Source organism: Molothrus aeneus, chromosome 3, assembly GCF_037042795.1.
Source record: "Molothrus aeneus isolate 106 chromosome 3, BPBGC_Maene_1.0, whole genome shotgun sequence".
Classification (NCBI taxonomy): Eukaryota; Metazoa; Chordata; class Aves; order Passeriformes; family Icteridae; genus Molothrus; species Molothrus aeneus.
This window is the reverse complement of record NC_089648.1, coordinates 103,790,796-103,805,245: the sequence shown is the minus strand read 5'-3', so window position 1 is coordinate 103,805,245 and position 14,450 is coordinate 103,790,796. Positions and strand designations below refer to the sequence as shown.

The 14,450-nt window shown below is 53.2% G+C and overlaps 1 protein-coding gene and 1 long non-coding RNA gene across 2 annotated transcripts; both read right to left on the bottom strand.

Annotated features, from left to right (window-relative positions):
* Positions 1–1,476: 1,476 nt before the first annotated feature.
* On the bottom strand, positions 1,477–3,234 carry LOC136554134 (uncharacterized). The gene is made up of 3 exons (XR_010783288.1): positions 3,111–3,234; positions 2,330–2,408; positions 1,477–1,570 (listed from the first exon to the last, which is right to left on the bottom strand). It is a non-coding gene; the product is annotated as an uncharacterized lncRNA (long non-coding RNA).
* Positions 3,235–6,390: 3,156 nt separating this feature from the next.
* On the bottom strand, positions 6,391–13,487 carry PRDM13 (PR/SET domain 13). Its single transcript, XM_066545928.1, has 4 exons — positions 13,347–13,487; positions 11,570–11,701; positions 11,352–11,472; positions 6,391–7,856 (listed from the first exon to the last, which is right to left on the bottom strand). The coding sequence occupies exons 1-4, from the start codon at positions 13,485–13,487 to the stop codon at positions 6,391–6,393; spliced, it is 1,860 nt and encodes a 619-aa protein (XP_066402025.1).
* Positions 13,488–14,450: the final 963 nt, after the last annotated feature.

Sequence of the window (14,450 nt, the reverse complement as noted above, 5' to 3'; positions counted from 1 at the left end):
ATAGACCACAACATTTCAGTGTGTTGTTGCAGTGAATTCTGGCCTGTGCAAAGCTGAAGCAGCTTTCCTTATGGGCACTGACAAAGACAACCTTCACTGTGAGCCACGGGGCACTGTGAGCTGCAACCAGAATCCTGCCTGAACTCACACCAGAGGCTGAAGGTTCCCATAGTCCTTTGTTTCTATCAAAAAATGTCAGTTTTGCTTGTTTCTACAAGGAGGGAGGGGCTCTCTGGAGAAATAACAAGCACAAACTGGAGGCCAACCATCAGCCATGCTCCAACACAATTCTGAGTTGTTGCTTCGCTGCAAATGTGCATTCCCAACAGGACTCTTTAGCCCTGTGCTGTAGCTAGCAGGATCCTTGGTGGAGTACCTCTGAAAACCCCAGAGTGTTCAGCCTCTTTGATTTTTCAAGTAGTATACTAAAAAAGTACACTGTCTGCTTTTTTGGTTATTTCTTTTGGTGAGCTACTGCATAGCTTAGACTACTGAAAAATAGGTAAGTGCAAAAAAAAACAGTGCACAGAAAAACAGGACTCAGAGCTGAAACATATTTTTATGGGTTTTTTTATTCCAATTTTCTGAATAGAGCAAATAAAAATTGATCATGCTGTAAGAACCTGTTATATGCTCCAAAGCTAAAATACAAGCCTCTGCTGCTCAGACTCACCAGCAGGTTTTAAAAACTACAAAGGAGTATAAAGACTTCACCTCTTCCCACTCTTCCTAAAGTTTTCTCATTGCAGCTGCTTAGCCATCAGCAATGTAACTGACCTGATGCAAACAGCAGAACAGTGATGAATGTTTCCTTAGCACTCTGAACCTCACTTTACTGATGTTGTCTTTTTAAATCACACTTACTCCATTTCAGATCGGGACTTCAAATTACCTGCTACTAAATCACTCTCATTGGAAGCAAGCAGTCTACAATTTCTAAAAAAGAATGTAAATACAAGACCTTTAATTAGCCTTGAAACAGGATAATGCATTCCAAACAGAACAGATTAAAAAATCAAAACTTAAACATCAAAAAGCCACACTCATATGCAAATCTACATAAAAAGTTTATGAATTTTGTTCATAGCTTTCCATAACATTTCAGAATATCAGCTCTAAACAGAGATAAATATACACCTCAGATCTAGTGATCTGTTCCTTCAGCTACTGATTTTTTCAGTTGTTAAGAAACTTTCTCCTGTTTCTTGTAAAATACAAGTTTATAGCATTACATGTGCTGTAGGGAATCTTTCCTCATTGGATTGACTTTGAATATACCTGAAAGCGTTTTTGTTGCTTGTAGATTTTATCTGTTATGGTCCAATGAACTCCAGTGAGCTTGAACATGACCTTGACATGCTGAACTTTACCTTCAGGTGAAAATTCAGAAAGTAACTGCTCACAGTCAAGTGCAGAATTGCTCTTTTCAGACAGAATTCTTGATCTTCACCATTCTCTGACCTGAAGCCAAGTGCAGTTAGCTTTTCTCCCATCCTCATGTCTCCCTGGCACATAGGAAGTATGAATCCAAGCCTTGCTGTTCACTTCCTCAGATGCAGGTGTGGGGAACCTTTTTTTATATTGAAATTACAGCTTAAAAACACAGTGACTATTTCAAAATGTACTTCCAAGCACATAACTTCTAGTGAAAAAAAAATATATTCCCTAGAAATATCTTCAGCATGAATGTACCCAAACAAACCCATAGGTTTTTCTGAATCAATAAATCCTTTATTTGCAAGACCAGAGTTGCAGCCATAGAAAGGGACCCTTAAGAACACACATGTTTTCATACCTACAGCTGAGCTTTCTGATCAAATCACATGTGTGCAGGTGTGTGATTTAAAATATGAGCTCAAAACAAAAATCTTTGAAACTATATTCCTCTAAGTGTATAGAGCCATTTCCTTGTTTAAAGTGATCAAGTACTCCCTGAGTTTTGTACTATCAATCAGTTCAAAATCTAAACTCACTTGCATTACAGCAGACTACATCTATCTCACTTACATGTCAAAGACCCTAGCAGATTTTAAATCAGTCCCACTAACTTCAGTGGGAAGAGAAGTGTTCAACACCTTTGCAAAATCAGGTAATTTTAGGAGTTGTTTAAAGCTATAAACTATGTTCAAACCCATTTAGCAAGTTTAGAGGAGTAACACTTAGATCCCTGGTCCATGAGACCCTGCCCTACAGCTTGGTCATTCAGGGCACCATTCATCTCCCATGTGCATCCTCAGGCAATGGGTACAACAGTAATTACAGCCTTAACTAGTAAGATACATGACAGAGCTTTGTGCCAAAACTAAGTTTGGTTGAAAACCAAAATTACCTTCAAGATCCTTACAATCTTCTTCTTGGCAATTCTTTGCATCCCCTGCCAGATGCATCCAGATTTCTTGATGGTGATTCTAAGAAGAAGATAATGCAGGGCAAGACAATAATCATCAAAACTGCTTCCCAAATTTTAAAAATGGGATGTTACTGAAATCAATTGCTTTTGCAATAACAGCTGAGGTTGAGTGTGAATCTTTGGAAACTGAAAGACCAGTTTGCAAAATGCCTAGACTAGTTTCTAATAATGTCCAAAAGCCATCTCAATTTATTTATTCTTCTTGTCTCTTGACTTCCAACCAGCAAATAATGTTCTATTCTTCACTCACAAAATGCACCCTTCATTATTCCTGTTCAACTTGATTCAAAAAACCTGAGTCCTTCCATAGAAAATAAAATAGAGAAATCTTGTCATTTAATGTCTATGGCCCTTGAAAAGGATCTCAATGAGTAATATTTTAAAGGAGTTAATCTTTCTTCAGTCTTAGCACCATTCTTTTTGCCTACATTTCCCACATTTTTTCCTGCAAATGTGGTTAATTATTTTCTCCTTTATTATAAAATTGCAGAGACATACCTGCTTTACTGCAGCTATCAATAATTACAAATTCGGAAGGTAAAACCCGTGGCGTTTTGGTTTTTTTCCCTAGCTTCATATGGTAGCCAGCCAGAAGCAATGGTAGACCTAGAGGCGCTAAGAACACAAAATCCAGCGGGTACCGTGCCCAGGCTGGCTGGCACCAGCTCCGCACCGACCCTGCGACTTGAACTTTGCTCACCTCCCTCCAGACCCAAATTTGCCGGGGAAACCGAAGGACGCAGAACCGCCATGACCGGCAACATGACTCAATGAGCCCAGGAGCTGCAACCGGCCCGGCCGCAGCCCACGAGCCCACGGGGGTCGCTTCACTTCCCGCAGCCACCGGGCGCTCCCGACCCTTCCCGCAGCCGCTCCCGACGCCGCGCCCGCACCGCCCTCAGCGCCGCCGCCGCGGGGCGGGGCCGTGCCGCGCGGACCGCCCAATAGGAGCGCGGGCCGCCGCGGGGCTCAGCCAATCAGCACCCGCGTTGGCAGCGCGGGCCGGGACTGCGGGAGGGAGCCGCGGCGGTGGCGGCCGGGACCCTCAGCGCGCCCCGCGGGAGGGAGAGCAGCGGGAGCCGGAGATCTGCCCCCGCTGATCCGTGAGCTCCATCCCGAGGAGCGAGGGGCCCGCCGGAACCCCGGGACTGCGGCTGCTGACCCGCCTGAAACGCTGCTTTCCCTGGCGCTGCTTGCACCCCGGGCTTCCGACACCGCCTTGGTCAATGAGGTTTCGGGAGAACGTTGCCGCCTCATCCCTGGCCTGACAGGGACAATGAAACAAAATAAATCACAATTGAATAAAACAACCCAAAATATGGTAAAATTTAATAAAATAGAGTTTAACGCGGAGGGTAATTAACAATAACGCCGAGCAGGCAGCGCTTCTCACGAGGGGCAGTCGTGCCGGGTCGGAGGCCGCTCGGGGCGGCGAGAGCTCCCGGCGGGCCCTGCACCCCGGGCCGCTGCACCCCGGGCCGGGCACCGGGGCTCGCCCGCAGACCCGGAGGGTGAGGCTTCGCTAAGAACTTCGCAGGAATGGGGCCCTAAAAGTGAATGGGGCAGAATTTCTCCATGTGTCTCCGCCTGTACTTTGTATTTCGATTTAACCGCTGCATAGCAATTAAAAAAAAATTAAAAACAAAAACAGATAAACCATATACTCTTTCTTCTTTTTTTTCCTCGGCTTTGGTTATTTGAGGTTGGTTACATTTGGTTCAGTTTTGGGGTTTTTTCTTAACTCTAAGACTGATTATTATATATACAGACCATTAATTCCCACAAATTGACTCTCTGGAGTACTTTTTTTTTTTTTTTTGTGAGGGTGGCCCAAATATTACGATTTGATGGAACACTTCTACAGACATTAAAAATGTCTGTAAAAAACTCTACAGACATTAAAATATTTCCCGTATCACAGTTGAATTATTATACCCTTTCCACGACCTGACAGCACACATGGTGCATCCCTCCCCGACAGCAGTTCCACGGAACAGGCAGGAGATATTCCAGGTCCTGCTGACGGTGCTATGAATGAAAACAGGATTTTCAACTCCGCCAAGAGATGAAAAAAATCCCCCTCTTTGCAGGAAAGGGGGTTTCCATTTATTTTCATATCAGAAGGACAACTTGCATCTTGGGATAAAATGAATCAAGTGGGTGCACAAGCCCAAATAAGGGGGGTGGGGAGGGGACAAAAAGAAAAAAAAAAGGAATAAAAAAAGCCGACAAACAACGCTACAGCATCAAACCTTTAAAGGAATATTGAAGATTGGTATTTGAACTCCCGCTTCCTATTGCTGTCAAGCACGGTATAGCCTTTAGTGAGCAAACGAAGGATTAGTTTTGTGTCTGAAATTCTCGCAGATACTGAAAGTAATTTGTTTGTATTTTATATTGCAGCGCCTACACCCCGGACTGAAATAGGGCTCGATCCTCACAGTCTTCTAAGTGTATCGAGCAGTCAAAGAGATTTACCCTCTACTTCAGAGCTGTGAGCTACGCCAAACCAAAAAGCGGGGCTCCCTCCTGACTCCGCCTGCCCGAGGGCACACGGAAAGCCCCAGCTCGGACCTGAGCGGGCAGACCCGCACAGCTGGCGGGTCACAGCTGGCGGGTCACTGTCGGCAGTGTTGCATCCTTTTGCCTGGTGAGTTGGAGGAGCTGCCAGGAGAAACAGAATTTTCTGACAGTCTTTTATTTTTTTAAGTTGAACTCGTTTCAGGTTTTTCATACCAAAGAATAAGTAGATTTTTTTTCCTCGAATAAAAGTAACAACGATTCTAAAGAAGAGTGTTTGCAAAAGTGGCACGTTTGACCGCGTGCAAACCGATAAAAACAGACTAATAATGTCCAGCCTCTAACAGCTCTGCCTTCGCCCTGTGAAAAACGAAATAGCAAAAAAAAAAAAAAAAATCAAAAATCCTAGGCATAGAGAAGAACAGATTGGATATGGGATTTTTGCCCTTTGGTTTCGCTGAGAGACGGAAAATGCTCAGGCGACATATTATTCAGAGGCAAATTGTTAAGAGCTTGACCCAAAGACACTGTATATAAATGGGTCTGTGCTTCCAGTCTTCAGAAGCATTGTGAAGAAACACGAGATCCTGCTGACAGCACCTCAACGAACAACTAGGCAAACAGTAGTTTGTCAGTAACTTTATTTCTTTTTTTAAAAAATCGCATGACAAACTGGAACCAAGACCAAAATACTGTATCCACTGTACATCGTTCATTAGAAAACAAACATACACCACATTTGTATTCTACCAAACAGAGAGTGTATTTCCTTTAAAATTATATAGTGCGTGCTTTTAGAGTCATGCTTTTCAATATTTATTTTACATTTGTTACTCAAATATTATCTGCTATAAATAATTGCAACTTGATCAAATGGTGCACCTGTTATGCGAACCTCTTCCATGCTGCAAGAGTGGCATTTTGTTGCCTGTTTTTTTCTGTCATTCCAAAAAGCTGTTGGTATTGCTTTATTAGGACCCGAGCAAGCACAGGTGAGGTGTCAAATAAAGTGTACAGATGCCAGAGGCGCTTGCAGACCCGGGTCTGCTGCTGAGCCCCACGGCTCAGACCGCTGGAGCAAGTGATGGGAGAGCGCATAGAAAAAAAAAATCATTTCCAAAAGGCACAATTTTCTCGACACAAAGGTACAATAAAAATATATGGCCACTGAAATGCGGGCTCCTACCGGGACGCGGTGCCTGCCCAGCGGGATCCCGGGCCCGCCAGGGTTTCGCCCTCCCGCCCCTGTCCCGGCACCGCAGCTGCAGCGCCGGGGGCGATGCCGTGGAGGGAAGCCGGGGACGCCCGCGCACCCCTGCCCGCCCCGCCGGCGGCTCTGCCCGCCAGCCCGCGCTCCTCCGCGACACGGCCTCGCGTGGGACCGCCCCGGGAGCCCAGAGTAGTGGGAGGGGGGCTGCAGCGCTCCCCTCACCCCCGCCCCGCCACGGCCGCCTCCCGCATCACTGCTCGCGGTGCCGGCTGCCGCTCTCCGGGTCGCTCTGGTCGTCGGTGAAGCAGACATCCACATCGCTCTCGTTGTCAGTCTTTTGCTCCTGCTCGGGCTGCGCATAGCCAGAGTCACTCTTGTCCTCGGCCGCCTTGCCGAGGCTCTGCCCCGGGTGCCGGGATTTGACGTGCCGCTCCAGGTCGCGGCGTCGCACCAGCACCTTGCCGCAGTACTCGCAGCGGTAGGGCGTGTTGCCCTCGGCGTGCAGGCGGATGTGTTTGTTGAGGTTGCTGGGGTCCCCGAAGGGCCGCAGGCAGACCTTGCACTTGAGCGGCTTGTAGCCGGTGTGAGTCCGCATGTGGATCTTCAGCCCGTACTTGCGGGAGTACAGCTTCCCGCAGTACAGGCACAGGTGCCCGGTCTTGGGCTTCCCTCCGGCCGGCCCGGCCGCCCCCGCCGGCAGCGTCTCCAGCCTCCCTCGGCCTTTCTCGGCCGCCAGCTCGGAGAGCTGCTGCGTGTGCATGGCGATCTCCCGGTCGATGCTGGCCAGTGAGCCCAGCTCTGCGGCGTGCAGACCCGCCGCCGGCCCCGCGAAGTACGACACCGACTCGGGGTACTTCAGGAGGCCGCCGAGGTGCAGCTTCAGCGGGTAGTAGGGCGCGGCCCCGTAGAGCAGCTCCCCGTTGTAGACGGTGAGCGGCATCACCGGCAGCCCGCACTCCCCCGCGTACGCCTTCAGCCCCTCGAAGGGCGGCAGCGCGAAGCGCTCCAGGGCCCCGCCGGGCAGCGGTGGGTAGCGGGCGGGCGGCAGCGCGGCCGCGGGCAGCCCCCGCTCCACCTGCCGGAAGGCCGAGGCCTCCTCCAGCGGTGACAGCAGCGGGAAGGCGCGCAGCCCGCCGCCGCAAGCCAGCCCCGCCGCCGCCGCCTGCGGGGTGGCCTCACCCGGCAGCGCTCCGCACTTCGGCGGCGCCTCGGCGGCGGCGCGTCCCGCCTTCAGTCCCCCCAGCAGTTTGGAGAAGCCGAGGGCGGCGGCGCCCCGCGCCTCTTCCCGCAGCGACCCGGCGGGGCGGAAGGCCGAGCGCGCCCCGGGGCACAGCGCCAGCCCGTTGCCGCCCGCCGGCCCCAGCAGCGGCCCCGGCCCGCGGGCGGCCCCCACGCTCATGTCCAGGGCGCGCTCCTGCTCCTCCTTGCCCGCCGCCCGCTTGGGCAGCGCCGGCTTGGCGAGCGGCGGGGAGGCGACGACGGCCTCCCGCTTGACGGCCTCCCGAGGGCCGCAGCCGGGCGGCGGGTGGCCGCGCAGCGAGGCGGCCGGCAGCTCCTTGGGGGGCAGGCCGAAGGCGGTGGCAGCGGGCCGGCCGTGGTCGTGATGAAGGAAGGGCCGGCCGTGGCTCAGAGCGCAGTGGAAGTGGACGTGGGCCTTGAGGCTGTTGGGGTATTTGAAGGTCCTCCAGCAGTACCAGCAGATGTACCTCTCCTCCCCTGCGGAGGCAAGCGGAGGGACCCGTCAGCGGCGGCCGCGCATCCCCGCGCCTCCCCGCGCATCCCCGCGCTCCCTCCGCCTCGTCCCGCCCCCGCCATGCTGTGCCGCGGAGCGGAGCCGTGCGGGCGCTGCCCGGTCCGGGCTGAGCTCCCGCGAGCGAGGCGCCGTAGGGCCGGGGGGAGCAGCTGCTGCCGCGAGTCGTCTGTCGGAGGGCCCATCTGTTGGCGTTTGCAGAGGAGGTAGCGTATGTCAGGGAGTCGGCTGCACCGAACAAAGGCCAATCTAATGATCGTGAGCCCCTCATTACGCGGCGAGACAATATCCGATATGTATGGGCCATATGTAATCGTTCCCTTTCAGAGGACAATGCCCTTTGTACCCCGTCCCATTTCGACTTCTCTCAAGCGGAACAGACCTCGGTGGCCGCGGCTGTGGTGGCTGCCCGACACCGCAGAGGCTCAGACTCCGCTTTCCCCCTCCTGGCCTTGCTTGCCAGGAGGGTACTCCCAAGAAGGAGCATCTCCCCAGCCCCGACGGTGAAACGCCGCCTCTGTGGCCACCTGTCTGTCTAGCAATCTTTTCCTTCCTTCCTTCCTTCCTTCCTTCCTTCCTTCCTTCCTTCCTTCCTTCCTTCCTTCCTTCCTTCCTTCCTTCCTTCCTTCCTTCCTTCCTTCCTTCCTTCCTTCCTTCCTTCCTTCCTTCCTTCCTTCCTTCCTTCCTTCCTTCCTTCCTTCCTTCCTTCCTTCCTTCCTTCCTTCCTTCCTTCCTTCCTTCCTTCCTTCCTTCCTTCCTTCCTTCCTTCCTTCCTTCCTTCCTTCCTTCCTTCCTTCCTTCCTTCCTTCCTTCCTTCCTTCCTTCCTCACTTTCCCCTTTCCTTTCTCCTTCCCCTCCTTATTCTTTCCCCTTTTCTTCTCTTTTTCTGTCCTTTGTACCCATCTTTCTCTCTGTCGTTTCTCCCAGTCACCATACTATGCTGATAAGCCCCTGAATTTCCCTTTCGGCTCCTGCCCACCCTGACCGTCCCCAGCTCACCCTCGCCCCTCAGTTTCATGCACCTAAGGTGAGCCCAAGCGCCGCACGGAACTGAGAGCCCTCTCCAGGCCTGGGGGCAGCTCCTCACGTTTCAGGGAATCCCGTGGGGGAGGACAGGGGTGAGACCTTGCATCGTGCCCCTCGTCTGTCGGGGCACCCGGGGAGGGCGGGTCGCCGGGGTGGATGCGATGGCCGTGACCAGCCTCCCTGTCACCGGCTTTTGACAGGGATCAGTCGATGTCCGCTGCGGATGGAAAACGGAATCTTCGCTCTCCGCGGGAAACTCGTGTGCCAACTCGCGTGGAAGCATCGCACGCTGTTGCGTGTATCTCGCTGTGTGTGTGCTCGCCGCCGTGGGCAGCCTTTCCTCGCTAGCCGTGGAGAGCCAGCCCCGGGATCTGCAGCATTGTGAGGGCGTTGGGAGCTCTATTTCGCCCCGTCGAGGAGGGGAAGAGACGGGACTGTGTCTGCCCGGGCCCCAGAGAGCCAGCGGCCATGGGAGGGGGAACCACGGTGACAACCCACTGCCGTGCACGGGAAAAGCGGTAAAGGAGCGGTACGGATGGAAAGGAATACGGCCACGGACCCCACGGACTGCCCTCCGCTATCTTCGTTTGCCTATGCAGGTCTCTTCAGCGGAGCGGCGCGGGTCGGCCCTGGTTTCTTCGGCAAAAGATGGTAGGGACTGGCTCCCGACCGCCACCGAGCCCGGCTCGGCTCTTCCCCGGCTCAGCTCCCGTTCAACAAGAACGGCTCCAGGGAAAAGATAAAAAAACAAACAAATAAAACACAAAAAAGAAAAAAAAAAAACCAAACTACCCTCCCCACCAAAAACCACTTCTTTCTCACCACGGTAACCCAAATTAAAGGGGTCAAACACAGAAGAATTCCAAATTTTTGATTTGGTTAGGTTTTTTCGTTTTGTGCTTTTGAAAAAAAAAAATTCTCAGAATTTCTTCCACTGTCATTTTTCGGTTGGTGGGGGTTTGAGAGTTTAGTTTGATTTTTCGGCTTTTTTTTTTCAGCATATGATCATTAGAAGAAGAGCACTTCAGCATGCTTTGCTGAGTCTGTATTAATCAGTCTGGAAACTGTGGGACCGAAGACACAGCAGATCCGTAGGTTCACTTTGCAAATCAGCCTCGCTTCGACGGGGCGAGGAAAATGCCGCACTCTGGGAGCCTCTTGCAGACCTGAGCTCTCTTTCATTTTTCCCCCGAGTAGCACTGGTACCCATCCGCAGCAAGGGCTGCTGGAGAGGAGTGGGGCGCAACACAGCCGCGTGTCCTCCTTGCCACCGAAACTTCGCCAGGCTTTTCGAGGGGGCGACCCTTGGCAGATCCATGGCCTCACTGCCCTTCGACGTGGCGGGGACAGAAATGTGACCAAGAGTTTCTTTTCTGGGTGTAGTTTTCGTACAAGGAGGGATTTGGGCTCTTGTACGGTGTGATATAATAGCCAGAGCCTGGCCTTCCCGCAGCCATCCCTTCGGGCCGGACTCTGGTCACCTTGCGGAGCGGCCAGCCGTGACGGGGGAGGGGGCAGCTCCTGCCCGGATCGTGCACTCACTCCCTTCCCGGGGACACTGCCAAGCTGAAGGATCTTCTGCGTCAAGCAGGAGCGCCTGGGGTTCCCTCATCTCCCGCGGAGCGGGCTCAGCCCGAGGGGAGTGCCCACAGGCAGCTGCCGCCACCGACGCCCCAGGGAGCGCCCGGACCCGGGACCAGAGGAAGGGGGTGGCCGCCGACAGAGAAGCCCGACAAATGAACGCTGAAGTGTTCCGTCCTTTTTCCCTGGTCTTTTTTTAAACGTGCTGCCGCCTTATCATTTTGTTAACACCGGTGTAACTTCAGTAAGAATGGGTTTGCGGATTGAAACAAGCCGTCCCAGACGGGTGTCTTCCCCTTCCCAACATCTTTGCATATCCTGATCTCAGGCTGATTTGACACCGACTTAACCTTTTTCCTAATGTATTCTAATTTACAGGGATTGCCCAGTACTGCCCAGTTTTGGCTTTACTATGTGAATCTACCCGCAAGAGAACCTGAAAAGAGTCTCTGAAACTCTGAGAACGGAAGGTAAACCCGATGTTTTTAGAAACAGCATCGGGTAAGCTGAGCTGAGCCAATTTGCTGTCTCGCATACCAACTATAGCGATGTTTCACAGAAACCCCATTTGCCTATCAAAGAATCATTAAATCGGGCCGATGACGGAACAACTCGACGCACGGGGGCCTTTCCATACGCCACCGAGTTAATAGATCACCCTTTAAATGTAAGCAGATGGAGCCTTAGTTTAAAGGGTGGTGGGTTAAATTCACGGCAGCTGTACTGGCATTTATTTTTCTGAGGGCCCACGTTTGCCTACCGCAGTTTGAGATCCCGTCAAAGGTGTCAGCTAAAGAAGGTTTGTTTTGTTTCATTTAATTTGGTTGCTCTGAAATGAGTGCCCGCATCTGTACCTTTCTCGTCGTGCGTTGGCGTGGCCGTGACGGGGATGTCAAACCACTGCGCCAGAGGGTTGGAGTACCAGACGGTAAGCTCCTCTCCCGGCTGGACATCTCGCAGCGCCCGGTAGAAAATCTGGAGAGGGAAGAAAGGAAACTTCTTCAGGAGGCTTGAGAGGCAGGCAGGTGGCGGGGAGAGGCGCCATGCCAGCCCGGAGCCGCGAGCGGGGTACCTGTCCTCCTGGCAGATCCGCAACAGCCTCCAGTGTCTGCTCTTGGGAGTTTCGGGCAGCTCGGATTAACCCTATCCATTCCAGGGCCGAGCTCCCGGCTTCATCCACTAATTCCCCTCTGACCATCCGCACCTGGAAAACAGGCGGCACTGCTGTCATTTTCACGTGAAACGAAACACAAAAAGAGCAAAGAGCTTACCCCGGCCTGCCTGCCCGCTCTGCCTGGCCCGTCGAGCTGCTTCCCCACACTAGGCAGGGGGCTGAGCATCGCAGCTGAAAGCAGCGGCGAGAGCATCTCCTTTTGCCGCCTTTTTAACGCTTCCATCCTCACCCACCTTTGGGTAGGACGGTCCCCGGCTCGCAGGTGCCCTGCCCTAGCGGGGGTTGCAGCTCTGCAGCGTAAGGATGGAAGAACCCGTGCCCGGAGAGGGAAAACGGGATTTTTCCCTTGGGTAGCATTGATCCAAACGCACCTTGTCCAGTTGCAGCTGTTACATTTCGCTTAAAGCTATGTTAAATACCCAGGTACGATTTTAATTTTCTTTTTCTTTTTGTCCCTAAGTCCGTGCAAAACCATTGCGACATGCAGGACTTGTCGGGAGATGGGGAGGGGGAAAGGGGGGAAGATTCTGCTTAGCTACAAAGTCCCTGTAGCCCCATACTTCATAATCTGCTTGCCCATACAAAGAGAAAATGAAGTGCCCATTCCCTGAATGACCGTGCAATAAAAGTCATCGGAACAAAGCAGTCTAAAGCGAGAAACCAAGGGAGCCAGATGAGAAATAAATTTGAGTGGGCTGGCAGAGCGTTTAAAAACAATTAAAGTGCATTAAAAATCCGAGCGGAACGCGTGAGTCGCGGCTGCCCGGGGGGCGAAAGGAGGGGTCTCATCCGCAGCCCCCTGAAGAGCCTGATTGACGGGGCGAGACCCCCATAAGATGGACACGGACGGACCCCGGAGCAGGCAGCCGTGGGGCCGACATCGCTGCCGCTCCGGCTCTGCGGGTTGATTGCGGCTCCAGGGAGGAGAGCCCCCGAGGCTCTGGGGGAAGGTCGAGCTGCCCTGGGCTGCCCCGACACCTGCGACCTGCACCCCGGCGCCGTCTCCGGGGTAGCCCCGGTCCGTCCTCTCGCCCCACACTCCCTTCAGGCCCGAGCCAAAGGATTCGCGGCCGGGAAGAGGGATTGGGGGGCACGAACCCGAGCCAAACACAGAAATAAATCGGTGCATTTGCCTCTGCCCTGCTCCTTCCCGGGCCAAACCCGGGGGCTGTGACAGCCTTGTGCCCTCGCCTCGCCGGGGCTCCAGGAGCGAGGAGCCGGCCGTGGCATGTCCCGGCTCCTCCAGGGAAAGGGGCAATGCCCCAGTAAGCGGAGCCCGGGGGGCGGGGGCTGGGTGGCGGGACCAGGGCCCTCCGACATCGGGCACGGAGCTCAGGCGACGCTTCCAGCACGTCTCTGTCCAAGGCGGGGGAGCGCCCACTCCTCCGGGAGACCCCTCGTGTCCTCTGGCCTCGCCCCGGAGGTCGGCAGGGCTGGGGGCCCCGGCGCTGGGGAGGAGGGGGAGAGGGCACGAGCGGGCAGGCTCTCCTGGCAAAACCACGGGGAGACATCTCAGGACGTTCTGGAAATGCTTCCCTTTGCTTTCCTGGCTCTCTCTAAGAAGGGAGGATCGAAGAGAGACGGGGGAAGAGCAGCCTCTTCTCCCAAAGCCGGCTTCCCCCGAGTCAACGAATAATCAAAGTCCAGCGGTGCAGGAGCGACCGTAGGAAAATACCTTTTTTTTGGGTCCTGGCTCCTTGCGGTCTGACAGGTACTTGCCCAGTTTGAAGGTGCCCGGCACGGGACCCAGGCGCAGCCCAGCCGGGATGCAGCTCTCCGCGCTGACGCTGATGGCCGGAGCCCTGCTGGTTTGCATCGCTGCCGCCGGGTGCGAGCGCTCGGGAACCCCAACTACTTAAGGGGGCCGGAGTGACAGCGGCAGGCGGCGGGAGGATGAGCACAGGCGTATCTCCGCCCGCAGAGTGACGCGGCGCTGTGAGGACGCCGGCTTTTCAACGGGAGCAGGAGGGGTACCCCTTGGCAGGGGGATGCTCTGGGGCGCAGAGTTTGGTGAGAGAGTTTGGCTCCTCGAGCAGCTGCGGAGTCCCATCCAAGAGGGTCACATGGAGCCTTTCCCTAACCCTCCTGCATAATCAGGCGGAGTGAATGGCTGGCAGACAATGGGCCAGGCGACCTTCCCATTCCTAAAAATCCAATTTGTCAAGGGCAAAGAAAAGGCGCTGGTGAATCAAAGGTCTGGAGGGACCATTAATCCTCAGCATGGGGTATTGTCCCCGAGACAGTTACGATATTTTAAGTGACAAATCCACTGTATAATTTCTCCATAAATTTTACTTCCTTTTATTGTTCCTCGACAAACCAGTTTTGGAAAATAAGTGACTATTTTAAGTCTACTTGGCTGAGCCTTTTGAGGTTTAATATACTTCAAAGATTTTTAATTCTCTTCCCTTGGCTTTATTGTAAAGGAGATTAAACAAAGAGATGGGGAATGTTTTGAGGACTTGTTAACTTCTATTGATTCCCGGCGTGTGCCATACAGAAATTGGGCAGGTACTTGATGGGAAAACACCAGAAAATACCTACACTTTTTTTTAAGAACGACCATATTACCATTTCAGTGGTTTGGTTTCAGGCCAGTAATCTGTTTCAGAAGAGCTTTGATCCTCAAGGAGGATGAATAGCACAAAATATGCGCCGCCGTAGCCCCTGTAAAACACAAACCGCTGCACCTGCGAGCGCTGGGAAAGATGTGTCTGTAGTTCGAGCGATTAAGAAATAGAGACAGGAAGAAATAGAGACATACAGCCACCAGGAAACA